The sequence below is a fragment of the Platichthys flesus genome, chromosome 9 (genome assembly GCF_949316205.1).
Source record: "Platichthys flesus chromosome 9, fPlaFle2.1, whole genome shotgun sequence".
NCBI classification, from domain to species: Eukaryota; Metazoa; Chordata; class Actinopteri; order Pleuronectiformes; family Pleuronectidae; genus Platichthys; species Platichthys flesus.
In genome coordinates, this window is record NC_084953.1 from 9,289,265 (window position 1) to 9,311,107 (window position 21,843).

The 21,843-nt window shown below is 39.8% G+C and overlaps 1 protein-coding gene across 1 annotated transcript in view; it reads left to right on the forward strand.

Annotated features, from left to right (window-relative positions):
- Positions 1-21,843, forward strand: part of LOC133960363 (adhesion G-protein coupled receptor D2) — an 81,541-nt gene that overhangs the window by 2,501 nt on the left and 57,197 nt on the right. The window contains exons 5-20 of the mRNA XM_062394891.1: positions 140-778; positions 3,650-3,838; positions 4,050-4,123; positions 4,274-4,573; positions 4,893-5,004; positions 5,377-5,523; positions 5,711-5,813; positions 6,273-6,384; positions 6,833-6,888; positions 7,174-7,300; positions 7,917-8,020; positions 9,594-9,696; positions 11,202-11,355; positions 11,704-11,837; positions 12,217-12,332; positions 13,907-14,027. Coding sequence (XP_062250875.1) covers positions 140-778; positions 3,650-3,838; positions 4,050-4,123; positions 4,274-4,573; positions 4,893-5,004; positions 5,377-5,523; positions 5,711-5,813; positions 6,273-6,384; positions 6,833-6,888; positions 7,174-7,300; positions 7,917-8,020; positions 9,594-9,696; positions 11,202-11,355; positions 11,704-11,837; positions 12,217-12,332; positions 13,907-14,027 — 2,591 coding nt within the window. The remainder of the gene's footprint in view (positions 1-139; positions 779-3,649; positions 3,839-4,049; positions 4,124-4,273; positions 4,574-4,892; positions 5,005-5,376; positions 5,524-5,710; positions 5,814-6,272; positions 6,385-6,832; positions 6,889-7,173; positions 7,301-7,916; positions 8,021-9,593; positions 9,697-11,201; positions 11,356-11,703; positions 11,838-12,216; positions 12,333-13,906; positions 14,028-21,843) is intronic.

Sequence of the window (21,843 nt, forward strand, 5' to 3'; positions counted from 1 at the left end):
ATGTTTCCAAGTTTACAGTAGGAATTGGATGACCAAGTGGAATTTTATTGATTAGGTTCCATCTTTTCCGAGAGCCGTGCCAGGATCTGTCCTTCATAGTAATGCCTCTCTCTTCTCTCTTTGTCGGGTGAAACCAAAGGCTCCTCCGACACCCTGATTCTGGAATTCAGCGGGCGCTCGGACAAGAAGCACGCCCGTCTCCGGCACAAGTTCTCCTCCATGGGCTCAGTGACCGTTTGCACCCGTCTCCGCCTCGATCCCAACTGCTTTGGAATTTCTACCATCTTCTCTTATTCCATCCAGTCGTATATTAATGAGTTCCAGCTCCGAGCGAACGTGATCCAGGGAAAGCCTGTGCAGCTGGCTCTGATGGTCCATGGCATTCATGGGCCTTACCATGAAGCCTTTGCCCATGACGGCTCCTGGCACTCAGTTTGCGTTTCTTGGACCCAAAGTGGTGGACGCTGGGCACTGTATACTGACCTTGGACGTTTCGGGGGTGAAGGCCTGAACAACGCTGAGAGCATTGGACCTGATGGCCTTTTCATTATTGGACAAGAGCAGGACACGTTTGGGGGCTCATTTAAGAAGGATGAGTCATTCTCAGGGAGCATCACCGAGCTGCACATTTGGGATCGGGTACTGGATAGCAGCGAAATCCTCACCATGGAAAAAGAGTGCTCGCTCATTTCCTCTGGGCTGGTGTTCAAGTGGAGTGAAGCAGCCATGGAAATAGAGTCCTCCCTTACAGCGCTGCAGGGAGACAGCCCGTGTCAAGGTAAATTAGTCAGGATTCTGCACGAGGACTGTGGGAAACCTGAAGTATAACAAGAATCAAAACCAAGGAATAGATAACATAGCAAAATATAAAGTTCAACATGATGTTTACACGTTTGCAGTTGGAACTAGGGCTGGGTGGGGTTGCTATGCAGAGTAACAATCACACGGAGCACGAGAGTCATTGAGGACTATACACGTTTCAGTAACATGCCAAGAACTGAGCTGGCCTGATGTGTTAACTCCACCCATATGGCTTTCAAGTAAAATAAAACCTGCGAGGAAATCACAGGAATAACGAGGTCCAAATGTTCCCCGACTTCGTCCCATCTTATCCGGCACATAAAGTCCTCTCATATCACTGTTTTGGGCCAATCATGATGTAATTGATGAATAGAATGTAAATTTGGCCTCACATACACAGAATAACATGCCTTGACTACCAGTCTTAAACCACCACCCTCATTGAAATAGTCAACAGTAAATAACTTGAGGAAATAGTTATTTTGAAGTTCACATTGAGACAAAAATATTCAACAAAGGAAGAGTAAACTGTTGCTGTTATATGTCAAGACACGTGACACATTTTATAGCTAAATGGTAGATAAGAATTTGAAGTTAAAGGGTAATGTGGATGTAATATTGCTGATATTCTATAGGTCTAATGTTCAAAAATCAGCTCAAATATAATCCGAATGTGCAGAAATGAATCCAAGTAATCCTTAAATGCTACCAGTGAACCCAGTCCTGGAACATGCATGCAGCAGGACAATTCATGCAAAGCCTGATGGCAAGAACACACAGAAAAAGGGCTGATGAAACAGTTTGTTGAAAGTCCACTGAAGACGCGGCCCATCAGGATTTGTCCCTGTATGCCCGATGGCCAGTCCATCTTTGGTGCTGGCCAGTGTGCATTTCCTTGAGTCTTATAATATGGGTGGACACCCCCCACCTTTTGCTCATTTGGGTAAATTCGACAGTCGGCCAATTCTTGCATATTGCTCCTTTTTAATAGTGTCCTGATCCAATGTTTCCAACAGCCGAGCTAGTTTATGGGAAACACTGTGATCTATAGCTACAGTGTGCTAGTGTTTTAAAAGACAGGTGAGCTGCCAAGTTCACCCATTTTATTATATTATATCATAAATTTTCCAACCCAGCCCTCAGATTGATGTTCTCTCCAACACACAAATGCACCTGGCAATGCAAACCTGGCAGCTGTTCAGGTTATTCCACACTTTCCACTGCATTACCAGCACCGACATATAGTGGAGAATACTGTGACAAACTACTTATATAACTTAGGCTTATTGTATGTGCACGTTTTTATACAATGCTGGAATTAATCAAAAGCTGCTGTGAAAATCCTGGAAAATATAAACATCAGGAGTCGGCATTGGCAGATACTCAGTGTTGTATTTCTCAGATTGGGAACAGTTAAAAAGCTTCTTGAGGATATCCCGTGTTACTTCTCAATTTGTGAGCTTTGGCAAACCTGCCTACACACACACACTTGCTATTTTCCCTTTCCAGTATTAGACATTTAATTAAACTGAAGTAAAGAGGAAATCTGTCGCTTTGCTTCTCTCCCTTCAATAAAGATGGGAGATGGTGACCAAGTTGTAATTGGCAAATGTTAGAGCTCCCAGCGGTTCTTGTAAATGTTTTGTAACTCACGTCACTGTGTATCCCACCCTAAAAAACAAACTTCTCTCGCTCTGACATCATGCTCCCCAGTGAGCACTGAGGCTCCCAACCCCCACCCACCTGAAGCTGAATCTGGACAAAGGATCGTACGCTTTTACTCCTCCAGTGACTGTAAGTTAGAATACAGGGATTCATTTAACAGGGTTTTAGAAATAATTAACTAGAGCCAGGGAATGTGCATCAGGCCTTGAATCTTTAATTTGTCTCAGGACTTAAACCAACAAGGCAGTTCTCACCAGCCTGTCAGACCTTTTATTTTCTCCCCTCCTCTTCCTCATCAGACCAGTTCAGTCATACACACTATAACTGCAGCTGGTCTGTCCTTTCAACCGCTTGTCATTTCATCATCAGCCGCTATCAAGTGCCCTAGACCAAGACCCACGTTCTGTTATTTGTTTGCTTATAAATGTCACCGCTATGCTTGAAACGGCAGCAGGGGTGCGTTCAATGTCAAAACTATTTGCACAAGTTTTTCACCTGGCAATGCAAAACTGGCAGCTTTTCAGGTCCGTGTGCACTTCCCACTGCATTACCAGCAGTAAAGATACAAGAAAAGAACAATCATTTGTATGAATGCTGTGACAAACTCGGTTTCCAAGTTGAACGACATGTTGCTTGAAAGTGCAGTTGGCTTTGAGGTCGGTTTAGAGGTGTTGCCCAATCCGCGGCGACGTGTATACAAACTGCATTAAAGAGCCGGTGCACACAATGGATTCTGAAGGTCTCTAGAAATGGGGCAGCTGGTGCTCTGTGTTCTCCTCACTTGAATATGTTGGAAGCAGCTATTCCAGGCACAGATTGCAGAGACTCTTAACATCAGGTGTATTTCAAGTATTTAACATCTATTTAAATGCATGTTAACATTTTAATTAAAAAAAATTCTCCAGGTTTTTACACAGCCAAATTAGGAAAAAAATAGAAACTAAAAGAATATATTAACATAAATAATTAACATTTTTATTAGTGATGCTGTGTAGTTTTAGTTTTATGTTGACATGACAGCATATATCTTGAAAATCTTTATAATAATCTCTTTATAAGAAAATTGTGAAGTGTGGAATTATCTACACAGCTTTGACTGGACATCACGTTAAGTCTTATGTTTGCATCTTTGAGCATCTTGGAATTTAACATTGAGAATAACCTTCACTATTTCCTTCCCCAGGTAACTTCACTGTGTTATCCAATCCGCTCTTGGAGGATGGAAATTCTATCGAGAATCAAACGTTCTCCTTTAAGTTGTTCCACAGTTCTCAGTCTGATGTGGACTGTGGCATCTTTGACCCGGCTGTGGAGGACTGCAGCGTGGCCAAGTGTGACTCATTCAGAGGGGCTGTCTGCCAGTTTAAGAAAGGTAACACTGTAAATTACATCAGTAAATGTTGGTATTTTTTTATCCTTAACATAATATGGTGATTTTTCAATTTGTAAATTGTAACATTTACATAAATTGTAAATTGTCCACATTTTCAATATAAAAAAGTACATCTGATAATCTAAGGCTGTTGTGTGTCATATTGCTGTTAATTGTTTGCATTGTGTTGCAATAATTTGTCTATATGCAGAAGTGCTGGAGGTTTTCAGTTTACCGAAGACACCGTTCTTCAACAGACTGGGCAAGAATCCTCTGACTAAACGCGTGAGTTGAACAGTTTGCTGTCTGGAGCACATCATCACTCGACTGGTGCAGTAAGAATTTGTGTGATTTGCAGAGGTATCTCAACTACTGAGAGTAGCACATTGCACACAGTTACAGTTTGAAAACATAATTTATTCATCTTTTTCTCAGGTGATCGAGGAGCTGAGCGTCAACACTTCCTGGGGCGGAGATCTGCGCTTGCTGCAGAAACTGTCGCAGGTTGTCCTGCAAGCCATGGAGGCCGGTGACCCAAACGTCCTCTCCTCCAGTGACGTCCTCTTCCTCTCCCAGATGATTGAGACGGGCCTGACTGCAGCAGCTAGTACTCACTCAGCTGGACACGATGCAGCAGAGGTCATGGTCTCCATTACTTCTAACTATGTGAAGGCAGCAAGTGTGATGCTGGAGCCCAGCATGGCCACACAGTGGATGGGCCTGACGGAGGATGGGGTGAGGCAGTGACCTGTGTTAATTTGTCTTAATTTGTCAAAGACTCACTTTGCTGTAATTGATAACAGATTTTCTGACTCAATTTATTCATTCTTATTTTATTCTAAGATAACAGTTAATGTGTTGTCTGGGAAATAGTTGGCACCAAACTGGCTGCATGATGAAATCCCATTTGCAACTTAAATTCAGCCAAAAAACATACATTTTAAGGGATGAGGTTAAGATTTCTTAGTCACAATTCTTAAACCAGGAAATGGTTCCTTCTTCTCTATGAAACTCCCTCTTAATTAATTCATGTTGGTCTGTATTTCTTTTACAGGTCAGCGTGGGGCCCTTTACTATTGTCGAGAGCATTGACCGTCTCACAGAAGCTCTTGCAGACATGTTGTCTGCTGAGAGAAGAGGCTTCACCCTTTCTACCAAGAACATAGGTAAGATAAACATCTTGAAAACAATAAGGTAAATATCAATTAGGTTCCAAATACAGAAGGTGCCAAAAAAAATAGAACCTAGGAGTTCACAGTCATATATTTTGTTTGCAATATTGTCTGACACTATTGACTATTGATGTGATGTTTCTGGATATTGCATCAGTGTCTATTGTATATTTGTCTTTAGGCTATTCTGTTGTTTTTAAGTGTGTTGCACTACTTCCTCTCCTATTGTTTACAGTGCTTACATAATCCAGGGAGTAATCTAAATACACTGATGAGTCAAACATGTATTATATTATGTGATTATATATTAATGTATCTCAACTGTTGTGCTCGTGTATTGTTGTCCTCTGCTGCCTTTGCTGCCAGATGTGTTCATGAAATGGCAAAAGTTATCTGAAGATCACGGTCGTCAGGTCTTCAAACCGTCTGTGGTCGGCTTCAGCTCCACGAGCACCAATGGTCAGGATGAGCTGGTAATCCCTGACACTGAGCTCCAGAGGATACACACCCTCGGTGGGAAACACACACACAACAACAACACACGTACACATTCACTCACTTTCACAAAAAACACAATACACATAACATTTGTATTGCATGACTTATGTTGAGTGCAAATGTGTGACGCTGCTGCAGCTGAAGTGATGCTCACTAAGAATACAAATAAATCTGTTGTGCTTCTCCTTCTTTCTCTACCTAGGAAATGAGGAAGTGGTGTTTATTCATACCCACTACAGCCATCTGAGTGAGATTGAGTCTGGGGCACAGGAACCTGCACTGAGTCACCAAGAGAGAACTGAAAGGTTGGTTGTGTTTTTCTGTCGCCTTATTTTCTACTTAAAGGTTTCCTGCCTGTTACGAAAAAGAGTCAGAACATTGAATCGTACTTAACAAACAAACGTCAGTGGCAACACAACATTGCCGTTATTTAATTCGTTTTTTGCTTAATTCTATATTTAGGGGAGAAATAAATCCAAAATGTTTAAATTGAAGAGTTAAAATTTGTAAAATTAAATCTATGTTCTTTTTCCTCTATTTCATTTGAGATAATGACAAAATTGCACTCAACTTAAATTGTGGCAGAATACAGACAAATCCCCAATGTTTTGAAATAACAAAGATGTTCTGACACTTTGGATTCTTCATTCATTCTTCATTTTGAAAGAGTAACGATTAATTGGACACCTGACAATGGTTTGTTTTGTTTAATTCATAATAACCTTTATGTTTTAGGGCATGTAAATGAAATCCGTTATTTTCAGAATGCCCTCAGGTCACCTGGCATCTGCTGTCATATCAGCTTCCATCCGCGATCCCTCCACGGCCCAAACCATCCCCGTGGCTGTCCAGTACACCCTCTTTTCATCGCATGTGGTACGGTATAAATATTTTAGCGTCTTGACTGATTTGACAAGGTTGGATCAAATGCAGTCTCCTCTGGGCAGCTCTCGTTGGCAGCCGAGTGATACAAATCAATGTTTCAGGTTTAACGGTCCTAATTTGAGACTGCGACTTCCGAAAACGGTTGAGATAGAGATTGTTGTTTTGAAAATTCCACAAGTGAAACAAGTGGAATTTCTTCTGACGATAGACATTCTTTTAAAGATAGCTCTTGTATGTGGATAGCAGTTGAGTCATAGTTGATTTGTTGCCCTTTGTTAATCTCGCCAAATAAAGCCGCAAAGGAATTTTCCTCTCCCAGCCAAAAGCATGTGGCTTTCATCCATGTCACTGTTGGCTGGTCCGAGTCCAGTGCCATATATTAAGAGAGAGAGACCGAAAGGGAAGGAAAACAAGTGTAAACACATGTTTCTGTTTCTAGGTGGAGTATTCACAGAAAGTATCTCCTGTCTGTGCCTTTTGGAATTTCAGCCTGATGTAAGTTTGACCAACAGCATAAACAAAGTCACGTAACCAGACCTGACAAATTAATGTGTTATTCCAATAGAGATGTGGTCTGTCGGGGAAACTTAGTCTTAAAATGTGTTTAAATGTGTCTGTAATCTGAAATACAACAATTAAATATAATAGATACACACATGATGTATCCTAAGATAGATATTGAGCCTTTCTTTATATTTAAACCTAAACGTCTCTGCTCTATGAAATGAATTGCTGACTTTGTGTGTGTGTGTCTGTGCTTGTGTGTATTGTGCTTTACAGGCACACTCACACCAATAGCTGGTCCAGTGTTGGCTGCAGAGTGACCTATGCCGGCTCCGGTGTCACTTCCTGTCTATGTAACCACACCACAAATTTTGCAGTGCTGATGAATTACCTGGAGTCGAAGGTAACTCATGAGATGAGTTATGATGTAGTGGTTTAAATCACACACACACTGACATAGAGGTTGCTTGAGGGGAAAATGTAAACTTCAATTGAAAGTCAAACGTCAAATTTACATTGTGATAAACATAATGAGAACTTAATTATTATCAGCATTAGTATAATACTGGTCACATGAGGTAGTTGTTATATTCGTCATAAGAGTAGTGTTTTTAGAATCCGGAAGCATGAACAATGATTTACTTCCTAATATATTTTGCTGATGTGTAATCTTAATCCCAGTTGAGAATTTTAACCCCTAAAATTGTGGCTGTGGTTTGCAGTACACTATATTATCCAGCAGGTGGCAGTCTTAGTGTGCCTATGTTGTTGAAGAACGCATTGGAACTGTTCTTTCCATCCAAAGTACATAATGATAGTCAAATAAGCAAAAACAAAAGCATCAGCAGAACTTTACATGTTTGGCTTTAAGTGTCTTTAAGAAAGTGTCATGTGGATCAAACCTAGGATTTTTCAGTTATGGTGCGGCTGCTGATTTAACCACTTGTCCACTCTTCTTTTTTTTAATACTGTTTTTCTCTCACTCTCTCACACAACTACCGTCCCCCGTCTAATCCCAGTGGAGTCCTGAGGAAGAGCTTATTTTAACCAAGCTGACATTCGTCGGCTCTGGTGCGTCCCTGTGTGCGCTCGTGGTGACCTTGATGCTGTTCACTGTGCTGGAGTGAGTAGCTGATCTTCCCTACCCATTTACCTGCGATGCTAAAATAGATGCCTGCTTTCTGAGACACTACAAACAACATGGCCTTAGCCCCTTTATTATGTTACAACATTCTGTTAGCGTAACAAAGGTTTTATATTAACAGGCACTTGTGGTTAATCGAAATTGCTGCAGCACAACATCAGCGGTAATAACCTAACAGAAATGATTACACTACATTTATTTTATATGATGGTGTATTCGCCTTGTGCGCTGTATCAGTAAGTAAAGAGGTTGTGGCTGCGGTTTTGTCAACACTCTTTTTCAATGAGGCACAAGTATGAAGCGGCGATGCAACTTTTTGGCTCAGTAGCTGCTCGTGATCTGTTCCTCAGGCTCGTATGAGTATTGACCAGCGCTAATGCAGTAATTACTGCTGTCTACATGTGAGTCCACTCTGAAGGTTTATGGCGGCATTCTGCAGCTGTTAATTAACATTAGGGTCACTGAGGGATCACAGTCAGCTGGAGAGGAGCTGCCCTCGCGATTTATGACTGTCCTGAAATCAGAGAGCGCAGCCATGCATTACACACACACACACCTACACACACACACACACACACACACTATAGTATGGTGATGTACATGCATCTGTATGCCTTCATACACACAGCACACCCACACAGCACGGAGTGGAGCATACGTGTCCACAGATCCATGATCACACGTGAAATGATGGTGGTCGCAAGCAACGATGCAGATATGAGAAGAGTGTAAATAGGCTGAGGCCATCAGGAGGTAATGAAAAGCTCTTCAGTTGATTTACCTCCTTGAACCGGTTTAACATGTGTCATTTATGCCGTGTGAAAACGGTGAAATGGAAACATTGAACATATTGATGCCATCTAAATACCGTATAAAGACAGTGTGTGTTTGTTGCTAGAGATGGTGTAATGTTTAAGAATGGTATGTGTGTCATATACATACTGGTCTCCATCACAGTATTGAATTCTGAATGTAAATATACAAGAAAACCCACTGGACTAAGGCGCCTGGAAGCACATACATCCACCAACACCCTATATCGCGATGGTAAAGAAAGTGGAAGATCCACCCGTTTGTCCAAATCCACTCCAGACTCTAATATGGTCCTGTTGAGGTCATGCCCCATCCATTAACAAAGTGTCATGGAAATCAGTTCTGTAGTTTTTGCATTCCTGCTGACAGATGAACAAACAGATGGAAATATTACTTCCTGGGTGGAGATAACAAACTTAAAAAGTTGATGCATTTTAAGCATTTAACATCTTTATACCAACAACATAAATACATAGATGAAAGAATGAGTAGAAACCATAAACAGATTCAAAGCTAATCAGAGTGAGGTCATTGTAAAGCCTTGGATATTAGTGAAACTGTGGCTGAGTCAGTGCTGAGTAAAATGTCTCAATCTGCTCAAGGCTTAGCTATGAATAAATACAGCTCAGATAATCTGAGTATAAAATGTCCATTGGCAGAGAGTTGTGGCCATACTGGGAAGACTCCACCAGACTTTAATTTTAATAATGACATCAACCTCCTCTCTTTCTTTCCACAGTATCCCCAAATCTGATAGGACGTCCATTCATAAGAACCTGTTCATTGCTCTGATCTGTGCCCAGGTGATTCTGCTGTGCAGCAGCTCAGCCATTCACAACAAGGTACATCTGCTTCTAATCGAACAATGCATCGGGTTTAAAGCTAGTTCACCAAAGGTTGAGCTGTGGATAAATAAAGGCGACTAATTACATGACGGATTCGATCAAACCTTTGAAAGAAGATTCAACAAGATATTGAAAATGAGAGCCGCTCTACAAATCATTTAAGTGCAGGGTAATATATTTTTGAGTAAAGGTTAAAACATTGTCCTACTAGAAAATTTGTATTCAACATTAGAATAAAATGAACTTCCAAAAGATTTTTAAAAAGCTTATAAATATAAAAAATACTCTATCTTAAATTTCCATAACGTTTAAAGTACAATCATTACCAAGCCACTGTAGATGATGACATTTAAAGATTTGTTTACCTCGCAGTGTTAACTCCTATAATTAACACACATCACTGTCGTATTTATAGCAGCCTTAATGAGATTTGAAATCGGACTCCACTCTGTGGTCCGTAGGAAAACAAATGCTTTGGCTTGATGTGACATAGGTGACCACTACTGTCGCATCCATCAGGCAAAGCACAGTCTGTGGTCACTCAATGACCTGTAGTTGGTTTGACCCCTGGTCCTTTGACCCCAGGTCATGTCAGGGTGGACTTTACCCCTGCAGGCAGATGGCCGCTTGTGGGAAATTTATCAAATGTGTGCGTTAATAGAACCGGACGATCAAGGAGGTCATTTTTCAGTTTTTAACAAGGTTTTGCTCAATCCAGCTAATGATGATATCACACAATAATAAACACAACACAGTTTAAAATTACCTCATGGTTTATATTATTGATAGATTTCGCTAACATAGAGCAAATTTACCCAAATCATGCATCAACATTAAGTAATTTATGACTTAAGGGGTGTAAATGTGATATCAGTGGCCACTGGCTCCTCGTTCATCAGTCATGATAATGAGCTGCTCTTAAACAACACATGGCTGATCTCTGAGATTTAGTTTTTGTGTGTGTTTCACAAGTGTAAAGTGGAATGTGTCACATCCACTCTGCCATAAACGCTTCAAGTTGATTATTTTAGCATCAGACAACTAATGTGTGAGCTGACTGTTGCTTGGATGTTAAAGCACGTACCTGTATCTCTAAAATCCTAAATGTAAAGAGTTTATTTTTTCAAACTGAAAAAGATGTTTGAACAGATGAATACTTGACATGTGTATAGATGATACAGTTTGTCATTTCAGTTTCCTCTGGGTCACCACAACGCTCATTGTGTGCGTGTCAATTTGCTTTGCTTATTTTGGAGGCAGAGGATTTTCCACACAAAATTGCCCCTTTGCAAATTGTGTAAATGCAGAGCAGTGTGGGATAAACCATTCCTCCCTCAAAAAACATGACCCAACAGCAGACAGGCACACTTCTCTGATTATGTTTACAACTGCTTGGTATGTGGATTTGTTGTGCAGCCATCGAGGCCTTTTCTACCTTCTGCTCTTTTGTCGTGTCAACCTAACCTGTATCAATCTCTATCTGCATGTGTGCGTGTTTTTAGGTGGCGTGTACACTCGTGGCAGCGCTGCTTCATCTCTTCTTCATGGCGGCATTTAGCTGGATGCTGGTGGAGGGTCTGCTGCTCTGGAGCAAGGTGGTGGCGGTCAACCTGAGCGAGGATCGACACATGAAATATTACTATCTCATCGGCTGGGGTAAAATGGCTCGACACAGATAGACAGTGAATGTTAAGGATTGTTATTAACACCTAATGGCAAAGGACGTCTTAAAACCACAGCTGAAACCCACAAAGAACCCAGTTATATCTGATAATGTAATCTGTATGTGCTCTAGTTTTAGGAAGTTCAAATCTGAAAGTAAAATTAAGGTTTGCTTACGTTTTGGCTGTTTACAACTCAGTGGTTTTACCATAAAGCCACATTTCCAATCTCTTCTACCTTTTGCCGATTTTCATTCCTCTTCCTAATAATCTATTCCTTAATTCCCCTCCTCATTTTTTTATTTTTCCATCTCTCCCTCCTGCCCTCCCCCCCTCCCTTCAGGTCTACCGGTGCTGATAGTAACCATCACGCTGGCATCGGCCTCGGGCAAATACTCTGCCGACGGCTACTGTTGGCTCAGTGTCCAGAACGGGGTTATCTGGGGCTTTGCCGGGCCAGTCATCTTCATCATCATGGTTTGCAAATTAAATCGTAATCCTATTGTGTAGCCTGTCTAGACGGAAATGGTTAGAATATGCTTTTTGTTATTGTTTAGAGGTAACACCATATAATGTTTTACATTAATAATGCATGGATTTTTCTTCGAACATCAGTCATTTTGGACAATTCTCTTATCTTTCCTCTCCTTCAAACAGATATGTCAACCTATAGATCTCCATCATGTCTTTCTCTTTTTCCCTCATGCATTTGATTCAATTCATTTGTATTGGACCAAATCACAATAAACATCATCTCAAGTCACTATGAGAAGTGAGCTTGAGATCTTTCAATATTTTCGATGAAAAAAACCTCCTTCCTCTGTTTTCGATTTATAGTTTCTCTGTTCATTTCCAGGTAAATATCATGATACTGTCCAGGGTGGTCATCATCACAATCTCCACAGCCAAGAGAAGGTCCATCATGTTGGCCATGGGCACCAGTCCTGCGGAACAAGCCTACGAGCAGATCAGGTACCAACCACAAGGAGGTGCCATTTGTCCTCTGTTTTTTCTTAAAGATAATTCACCCGGTCCTCAGGCCTTGGATTGGACAAGCTGTAGTCACTGGGCGTCAAATAAAAAGCAGCCACAAGATTTTACATTGGATTTGTCATTTTAAAAGAGCGGGTCTCATTTATCAAACTAGAGAGGAATGTATTTTGAATGGGCTGCATTAGTGCTGCACGTATAAAAGGCTGCAAGCTTTTAATTGTTAAAAATCTGACAATGTAGTTCTTCAATATCTGTGAGTGTTGACAAGATAAAGATATTATTTTAATACAAGTTTTCTGGTATGAAGCCAGTTAAGCCTTTTTTATTTTTACCTCCTATTGACCCGTCATTTAGATTTTGATCTCATGTGTATTATTCCAGAAACATCGCATAAACAGCACTTTTACCGTCCTTCAAGAATATTATATATTGATCGAACTCTAATTCAAATATTGATATTCCAAAAAGGCCTCTAAAATATTTAGTTGGTAAAAGTTCCTCTTTGAAATGAAGGGATGTGAGAATATAAACATTTAACTTGTATCTAAATCATCTTAAATGCATTATTGTCTATGAGATTAAATGATATTGGGAAAGTTTATCTTGAGCTCTTAGAATACTGCATGAAATAAAAATTAAGGTTTAATCAGTATAACTCTATATACTCCATCTAAATCCACACAAAACTAAACTAAACTCCTGACAAGTTGTGTTCTTTGACTGCTTCACTACAGAAACAGTGTCTTGATGAGCCCAATCACTGCCCTGTGCTTTCTGTTTTATCAATGGTTTTAGTTTATCAGAGTGTGCGCTCCAGTCCAATCACCACAACATCCTTGTTTATGATCCTATCAGTGAATCTCATGTTAACGTGTAAATGTTGCTCTCACCATGTCTGCCCACCGCGGCTCACAGAAGGTGCTCTATGCAGGTTTTCAAAGCAGGCCTTGAACCACTTGGCACCCCTGGGTGGCAGCCGTCTCGGAAATTCAAACACATTCCTCCGCTGAATAAACTAGGGCTCGCCGCCCGCCATGTCACACACACGCGAACACACACACACACAGCTGGTGCGGTTTGGCGGTCACCTGAGTGAGAAGCTAATTCCACTCTAAACAGAATTAAGGTGGATTTAAGGTGGGAAGTTGTCACCCAGTGAGCCTTTCCAGCTGCACAGTGTTGTATATGGAACAAGCCGTTTGCCAAAGCCGCTCAGGTTTGTCCAAAATTAACTGAAAAGTTGAGAAACCCAGAATTGAGCTGAGGGCGATTGGGGAGGAAGGAGAATTATTAGGGAATGCTTAGATTGATTTTATCTGGTGTTAAATAAGTTCTGCTCAGTCAGCCAGTCCAGCCAATGTGTGTGTGTGTGTGCGCGCATGTTTGTGTGTGTGTGTGTGTGTGTGTGTGTGTGTGTGTGTTGGTGTGTCTGTAGGTTTTACAACATTCATATTTGTGTGCTTAAATGTATTTGTTTTTGTGCTGTAACTTGTGTCTGTGTGTGTGTTTGTGTTTCTCTCTTTTTGTGTGTGTGTGTGTGTCTGGGAGCACAGGGCTGCAGTGAAAGCAGTGCTGGTGTTGCTTCCCATCCTTGGATTAACATGGCTGTGCGGCGTCTTGGTGCCTTTCTCCATTGTCATGGCCTACATCTTCATCCTCCTCAACTCCCTACAGGTACACACACAAACACACACACACACACAAACACAGAAAAAAACACATACACACACACAGTTACATGCACATATTTGAACTTGTCATAACTAATCAATTTAAAGGCCAACACCAGGGAAAGGTGACAAACAGGAATAAAAATGTATTATTTATTAATTTATATCTACATAATTGATTCATTCAATTATATTGTTGATGACTAATGCAGCAACATTAGTAACAAAACCAAAAGTTCCTAAACATTCTTAAGCTGCCTCTATCAGTTGTGATAGCGTAGAAACTAAATAATGCGCCACCAAAACTTATGAAAGAATTCAGTGGTTTATAGAATTTAAACTGTTTTCTTTTTCCTAAATGAAAAACAGAAAGGTTTTTTGTTATACATAATATAATTCTGCCCTTCTGGGGTTGTGAGGCTATACAGACTGTCAAGGTTCTTATTTGTCAGTGACAAGGCTGATGCAGATCGGAGAAAAAGAACCTCGGTGTAGCTTCTGTTAAGCTACATTTTAATGACGGCATTCAATTTGTATTGTTTGTTCGACGTATTCGGCTTCATGTATTCAGAGGCCAGTGTTATTGTTATTGTTTGTGTTTAATCAGGGTTGGTTTTATGCTTTTAGTGCTGAAATCCAGCAGGTTGTTTGTCACATTCTGAGAAATTAACACGCTGTATTAACTGTACACTGAATTTTGCCATGACTATCATATCCATGGCTCTCGCAGCTCTGTCTAAAATTGGACACAGCTTTGAAAAATGCCGGTTTTCACATGGAAAAGAAAATAAAAAAACCCTATGCAGCCTCATTTCCCACTGCACTGCGGAGGATGAAAACGTGCAGTTCTCCATCTGCAGCGGGCGGCCTCAAATTACCCAGCTTCCCCAGCATGTCTAGAACCACCATTGCGATTTGTAATTGTCTTTTAATCAGCGGTATCTTTAATTGAGCTGTATATTTAACAAGAAAATCAATAGAGGTTTTAGCTGTAGTCTGATCATTAAGCAAGGCCCCTCGGTTGCCATAAATAGTTTCTGTTTCCCTCTCATATCTAATTATATTTTTTACGTGTCAACAGTAATTAATGCTCTGGGCTCTCGGACGGCTCCTCTCTGTTCTTCTGTCTTTCTGTTATACTCTCTCAGTACAAAACACCAGACCATAGATTCATTATCTGACCTTATTTTGTCAGTCACATCCCACTTGTCATTGTACTAAGCCAGTCTTTTTATGATAAATGTTTGGATATGTGTGTATTTCATTTTTAAACGGTGATTCAAACTATTTTAATATTCACAGCCATAGCCTCTAAAGGTCATATAAAAACAAGTAAATTAAAAGTTCTATTTTTATATTTTTTGATTTGCTCATGTCACATTTGGGGATCATTCACCAGTGATGACACTGGTGTTAAAATTTGTTATAGCTTGATGAATAAATTAAAAACGTAACCATTCCCATATTAGCATGAGAGAAAACTTTAACTCAGTTTATTAAATGTATTTATATATTTTGCAGGTGCTCTTAATTCTGCCACGCGTCAGAAATAAATGTGCATTACATAAAATTAAAATAAATTCCAATACATCGATGGTAACACCACTGTTTGATCCTCGTAGAACTGGTCCTTAAACTTATATTTTCAGCCCAATAACAATTATATTTTTCTTAATAAATTGATTCCTCCACGTATTGGCACCACTGATTGGATTCTTCAGCCACACAAGCTGCACAGGACGAAAAGTTCCAACAAATTGCCTAAAGAGGCCAAAGAAAGTAACCTAGATAATTGAAAATGTATTTTATTGCTCTGTGTGTGTGTGTGTGTGTGTGTGTGTGTGTTTGTGTGTGTGTGTACACGTGTCTGTTTGAGAGTGTTGATGAGGGTTTCTGGGAAGCCGAGGAGCCCTCTGGTAATAACCAGCTGCTCTGGCATAATAGAGCTGCATAGAGCGTCTTTGAAAAGCCTCCACAGTTCAGGACACAAGAGGAACCCTACCAGGTTTCAAGCTGCTTCAATGACACACTCTGTTGACCCCACTGCTCTCTGGTCCGCATGGGGTGTGGTGACACTTAAAGGGGTACTCCTCGAGAACTTTGATATGTTTGCTTATTGTTGTGCCGTGTCTGCTCACTTAGTCAAAGGCACTTCGATGTAATGGCTTGACAACTCTGGGGATGGATCTTTAAATTTGCCAAACTAAGATGGTGAATGTGATATGTACTAAACATCCACATGCTAGCAGTACCATGAGCATGTTAGCATGCTGAGCCATCGAGCATTTATCTCAAAGCATCACTGGTCTTACATATAGCTTCAAGCCGTCTTCCCTCCTTCGGTGCCATTGATCCCTTTGGGAGTGAGAGCACAGTTTAACATAGTCCCACCTTAATGACCACTCGTAAAGATGATGAAATGTGTAAAACTTAAATAATAATGCATGCAAAACCCAAGCTGCCTGGCAGCAGATAAAAATATAAAAATAAATCAATAAGAATGCTCAAGTTCTTTTTAAGAAATCATTTTGTATTTGCAGCTGTTGTATTTTCAATGGGGCCAGCCATAGCAACATAAAGCTTAAGCGGCAAGCTTTTACTGTTAAATCAATAAAACAGATAATGTTGACAAACCTTTTTCACTGTGCTCCCTGATGCCCTCTCTGCTCCTACTCTTCCTCCTCCATCCCAACAACACTGGCTCAAGTGTCTCTACTGTCGCTGGCATCTCCCTCAACAGGGGCCTGAGGAGGCCATTATGAGCATTATGCAGACATGGCACTAATGCAAACCTGCAGCACTCACTGCAGTAACCAGGGCTATGGATTTTACTGTTGTTTTTGTTAAATGATAGATTGGAAGTAGCGTCTTTGACATCTGTATCTATCACACTTTTTCTGTTATGTAGACGACAACAGAGCCTGTTTCCTTGTTTCTTAATTTGTCTGTTGTGATGTTGATGATTTCAGATTTTCACAAAACTCATTTTTGATCGATGCAGTGACATAAACAAGTCAAACAACCCAAATATTTCATATTCGTGCCAAATTATTTTTGGTAAAAATTAAATATTACATTATATACTATAGTGTATTAACAACGGATGAAGCCCTCACAGAGCATATTCAGTGGATATGCTGTTCCTCTGAGTTGATTCTAACTTCCTGCTCTAGGGCTGCACTTTTTATGAACATCTTCCCCATAAATACCGGCATGCCTCATCTGCTTCCTTATCAAGGCAGATAAATAGCATCGGGGGCCGTGTTTGCGTGCGTGTGTGTTTGTGTGTGCGTGTGCACTGGAGAGAGGAGGGGGTGCTCTTTGGGTATAGCCTATAAATCGCTCCACTCTCCGTCATCCAATCTCTAGGCAATGTCATTCAAAACCCGCACGCTATCCATTACCTGGGTATAATAGGCTCCTGGCCATGCAGTGTCCATCTTATTATTAGCCCATAACTTTAAACTATCAATAACTTAGAGCTGCACAGGCAGACAGGGTGGGGGAGGCGAGTGGAGGAGAGGGAAAAAACAATGAAGAGAGGTGAAGGAAGTTAGGGAGTCGGAGGGAAAATGTTAGGGTAATGATCGTCCTCCGCAAGTTGTTGAGAGCAGCAGGAAGTCTTTGGTAACTTTGTGGGGGGAATTTATTTGCAGGAATGTTTCCTTTTATTTCTGTGTTATGTCGGTTTGCTGCCTGTGGAGGGCAACCCTGTGCTTTTGTCATCCCACGGTGGAAATACAGAGAAATCAATGAGAGAATTTATCAGAGCCGTTTCATTCATATTGCATTAAGGTCTTTTATATCACGGGAACTGATGACAACAATGTTTTCACCTTTCTTATCAAATCAACTGAGTGGTAAGTGGTAATGAGATTTTACAGGCATTCATTGAAGCTTTAGAGGTGAAATTTATCATTTCACTCAGGGTTAAATCCGACTGTAGAATAAAGAAATAATGTATAAGTCTATGAAGAATTCAGCAATTGTCTATTAGTGGAGTAGTTCGTCATTTCAAAAGAAAAGGGTACACGGTGTTGACACTGCACTCGGATGTCGCCCGTGTGAAGTGGTAGCTCATATTTAAAAAGCCTATTTTGAAGTAACGACTCTCTTTCATGTTTGCACGGGACCTTTTTTGGCAATTTTTTTTAATCTGTGGAGTAATTTAATACTTTTTCTGAACTTCTCACCACTTAAAATTTACAAGCTGCCTTTCATTCGATAGGTGAGTGTGTTGCTCATTGCAACTGCACTTCTCCTTTTCATTCCCCTGAGGTTATCTGTAGTCACAAGACTGAAAGTGAGATTTCAATTAATGCTCTGATTCTCCACACACAGTCATATTAAATGTAGAGTATAAGAAAGAAACATCGACTGGGAAAGTAGCCTTTCACCTGAGGCATAGTTCTAATGCAGCTTAAGGCTTTAATGTAAATCGTCTCCATTGAAATGAACGCAGCACCTCCTGACGTCCTTAAACACACACAAGCACTGTAAGAAACACACGCACATGGCTAGTGGAGCATGACATCCGAGTGTATCCAAGATATAGATTTGATCAATAGAGTGTTGCTCTGCTTATTGATTTTTGCCATATGGGAGATTTGTTGTGTGAGCGAGCAACGCTTTTACAGCATGTGAAGTGATTGTTTGAGGTGAGGTGCTTTTCTGTTTCTGTCGATCCTGCTGCTCAGTGGCTACAAAACTGTAATTAAATACAATTAGGAACAGGAGTCAATGGGTTTTATTCCCAGATGAGCTCAATGTTCAAAACATGGACAAATCACTGCACAATAGAGAAAAAACTCTGGTTGATATACTACAGGGATGATATTGGCCTGTGATTAAATTTTACATTTCATCACCTCCGATATCCCCGACCACATCTGGAAAAAACTTAAAGACTGTTAAATCTGAGATAAAAATGTGTCCTTATCAGTATGACATTAAATTTCACTGCCAGATTTATATCTGGGTAATTATTCTTTATTATTGCTAATTCACGGAGTGGAGAATTATAATCATATTGTGATGTTGTTTTGAGGATGATTGATATCAAAAGAAATTGCTGAAGTTGTTCTGTTGTGCTGGAGTTCCACTGCTCCAGAGAATATAAACTTCACAACAACTACTGACTGTCTGTGGATGAATTTGCCCCCAAAATGTGAACAGCATTAACACAAAACAAGTGACATGAGTATCAGTCTTTAACATCCCATAAACATCCTCACTTTGAAGATGTGTCCCCTCAAGGTATAAACAAATGTCCACATATAGACACAGCCTTCTTTACTCCTTAACTATTCAATTGTCAAACTAAATAATTTACCAAATTTTGCGATTATGCTATTGGTTCAGTATTATAGGGATTTAAAAAGACCACACAAGTTTGTTGTGTTTATAGGTCATGAAATAGCAATGAAAAAATCAAAATTTTAGATATTGCTGTGTTGGATTATTTTCTTCTCCTTGTGTTTGGTTCATTATAATATAAAATTCAGTTCAATAATGTCAGTAAGATAAAAGTTGCTATATTCTCATGAAAACATACACTGCATCTTCAATAAATATCCTGTCGATTAGATGATATTTAATATATTTCTTTGGCAGCCGTTTGTCAGCCTTAAACTCTCCTCACACACTGTCCTATGTGGAATTATGAGAGTTTTTTATTATAGAGTGCAATTATTACAGGACTCAATACAAAACTAGGTAAAAAAAAAAAAAAAGATGAAAAGGGTTTTTTGACGATACCCGTTTGTTTGCATGTGTGAGTGTGTATGTGTGATCCCATCCTTTCAATTTTGTAAAGAGCATCTCAAGTTTTTAATGTAATGCCCGTCATAAGCATTGTGTGTGGGTTTCTGTGTGTGTGAGAGTGTGTAATCACTTGTCACCACTACCCTCAACCTCCTACAGACCAAGAAGTTGTTTTAATTTCTTATTTGGCAGGAGACCTTGAGAACAGCAGAAGTTGGATCCAGTTTCTCAGGCAGGCTTCTCCTGTCCTCTCCTCTGGACCCACACAACTGGTCCATTCAGAGCCTTTCCCCTCCTGTTCCCACTCCATATTTCTCATCTTCTGCTGCACCAAGTTGTAGCAGAGGCTTTCCCAGTTTTTGAAGACTGATGACTGCGGCATGAGTTGCTAATTTTTTTTAATGTGACTAATTTAATGGTCGAAAGGGAACGGATAGAGTGGACACAGTGTAGTTTCTGAGTCAGTGAAAAGGCACTGAAACAGCATTTAGACAATCAGCTATATGTACACTCCTATAATAATATAACTGTTCAGTGTCCAGATGAATACGCTTACTGCCAGTAAATAAGAAATTTAACAAAAATATAATAAACAACAAAATTAAATTATTAGCAGGTTTAAATGTAAACAACCCTAAAATCAAATATATTATTTTTTAATTATTTAAACATGTTGAACATTAAATCTTCAAATATCTATTAGAAATACAATTTTGCCAAAACCCAGTAGAATATTTTACACTGGTGGCCTCATCTGTAGTGGTAAGTGTAGTTGCATCTCAGTGTGTCACCACACAAGAGGAAAATTCATTTAAATGGCAAATATCAGCAAACCATATATCGGTGCAGCCTTGGTCGTAGTCCTTGCCGCCTACTCGCACACTGTACATTTATGCATACACATAAAGGGACATGTGCAGGAGCACACGCACGCATACAAACACACACATGGCAAAGCCTCTATCACCATGGAGGGAAATGTTTTTCCTTTTCGATTGAAAAAGCAGGAACCGTAGCCCCTCGTCTTCCTTATTTCCTCTGTAACATGATCGTGTGAGAGGAATCTCTTTTTATTGACAGTAAAACCACTTTCTTTATTCTCTATGTTGTTACTTGACATTTTAAAAAAAGTGACTGGTTCTAATATTACTACTAACTGATTCATAGGAAATAAAGGAAATTTTAGGAAGGTAAAGAGTTGGAATTTTCAATCCTAGACAGATAAAACTACACATAATTAAATTAAATAAAAAGATACAGTATATTATACTTATATTTTATTTATGTAATGATTTAATTTCCAGAATTGAAAACTTTACCAAAATGAATTAGGTCATAACTAATCCTTACCACAGAGACATTAAATGTTAAAAGTTGCCTCTCTTTACACATCGAACACATATTTCGAGATACGCAATTTAATGAGATTATTGCAAATCATATTTAAAGAGAACAACAATATTTTCAAATGTTTGTAAAGGGAAAAAAAACAACAGTGCGAGGGTGATTACAACTTTTAAGTTAATGTAATTATAGGTAAAGTCAGAGATTTATTTATAAATCCATATTTTAATTAGTGTCTTAAATAATTATGAGGTGGGTTGGAAAACAAACAAACAAATGCATGACATGATTCTATGCATTCCCATTGCCTGGGAAAATAAATTTCCCTTTGAAATCAAGTCCACTGTTTGCGTTGCATCCTCAATTACCCGCCGCAGCATTAAAACAATATTCAAACGCGATACCAAGGTCAGCGCTTACTCCCACCACGCTCCTCTCTGAGATGGCACTTCTAATGAGGATGTAGCAAAGCTTTTTAAAGTAGTATATTTATAGGGTGTTTTGTCTCAACTTGTACTTGTTTTCTCCCCTTTTCATCTTTTTCTGTATTGGTATTATTTGAACATTTGAACAGTGTTACTTCACCGCTCTGTTGCACATTTCATATTAGTGCATGTATACCTACTTGAAGTTAGCGTTTCGTACTGACGGAGGCTAAATTCAAGTTATTAGCATCAAGGTGTTTGTATGGAAAGACACTCGTATATACATTC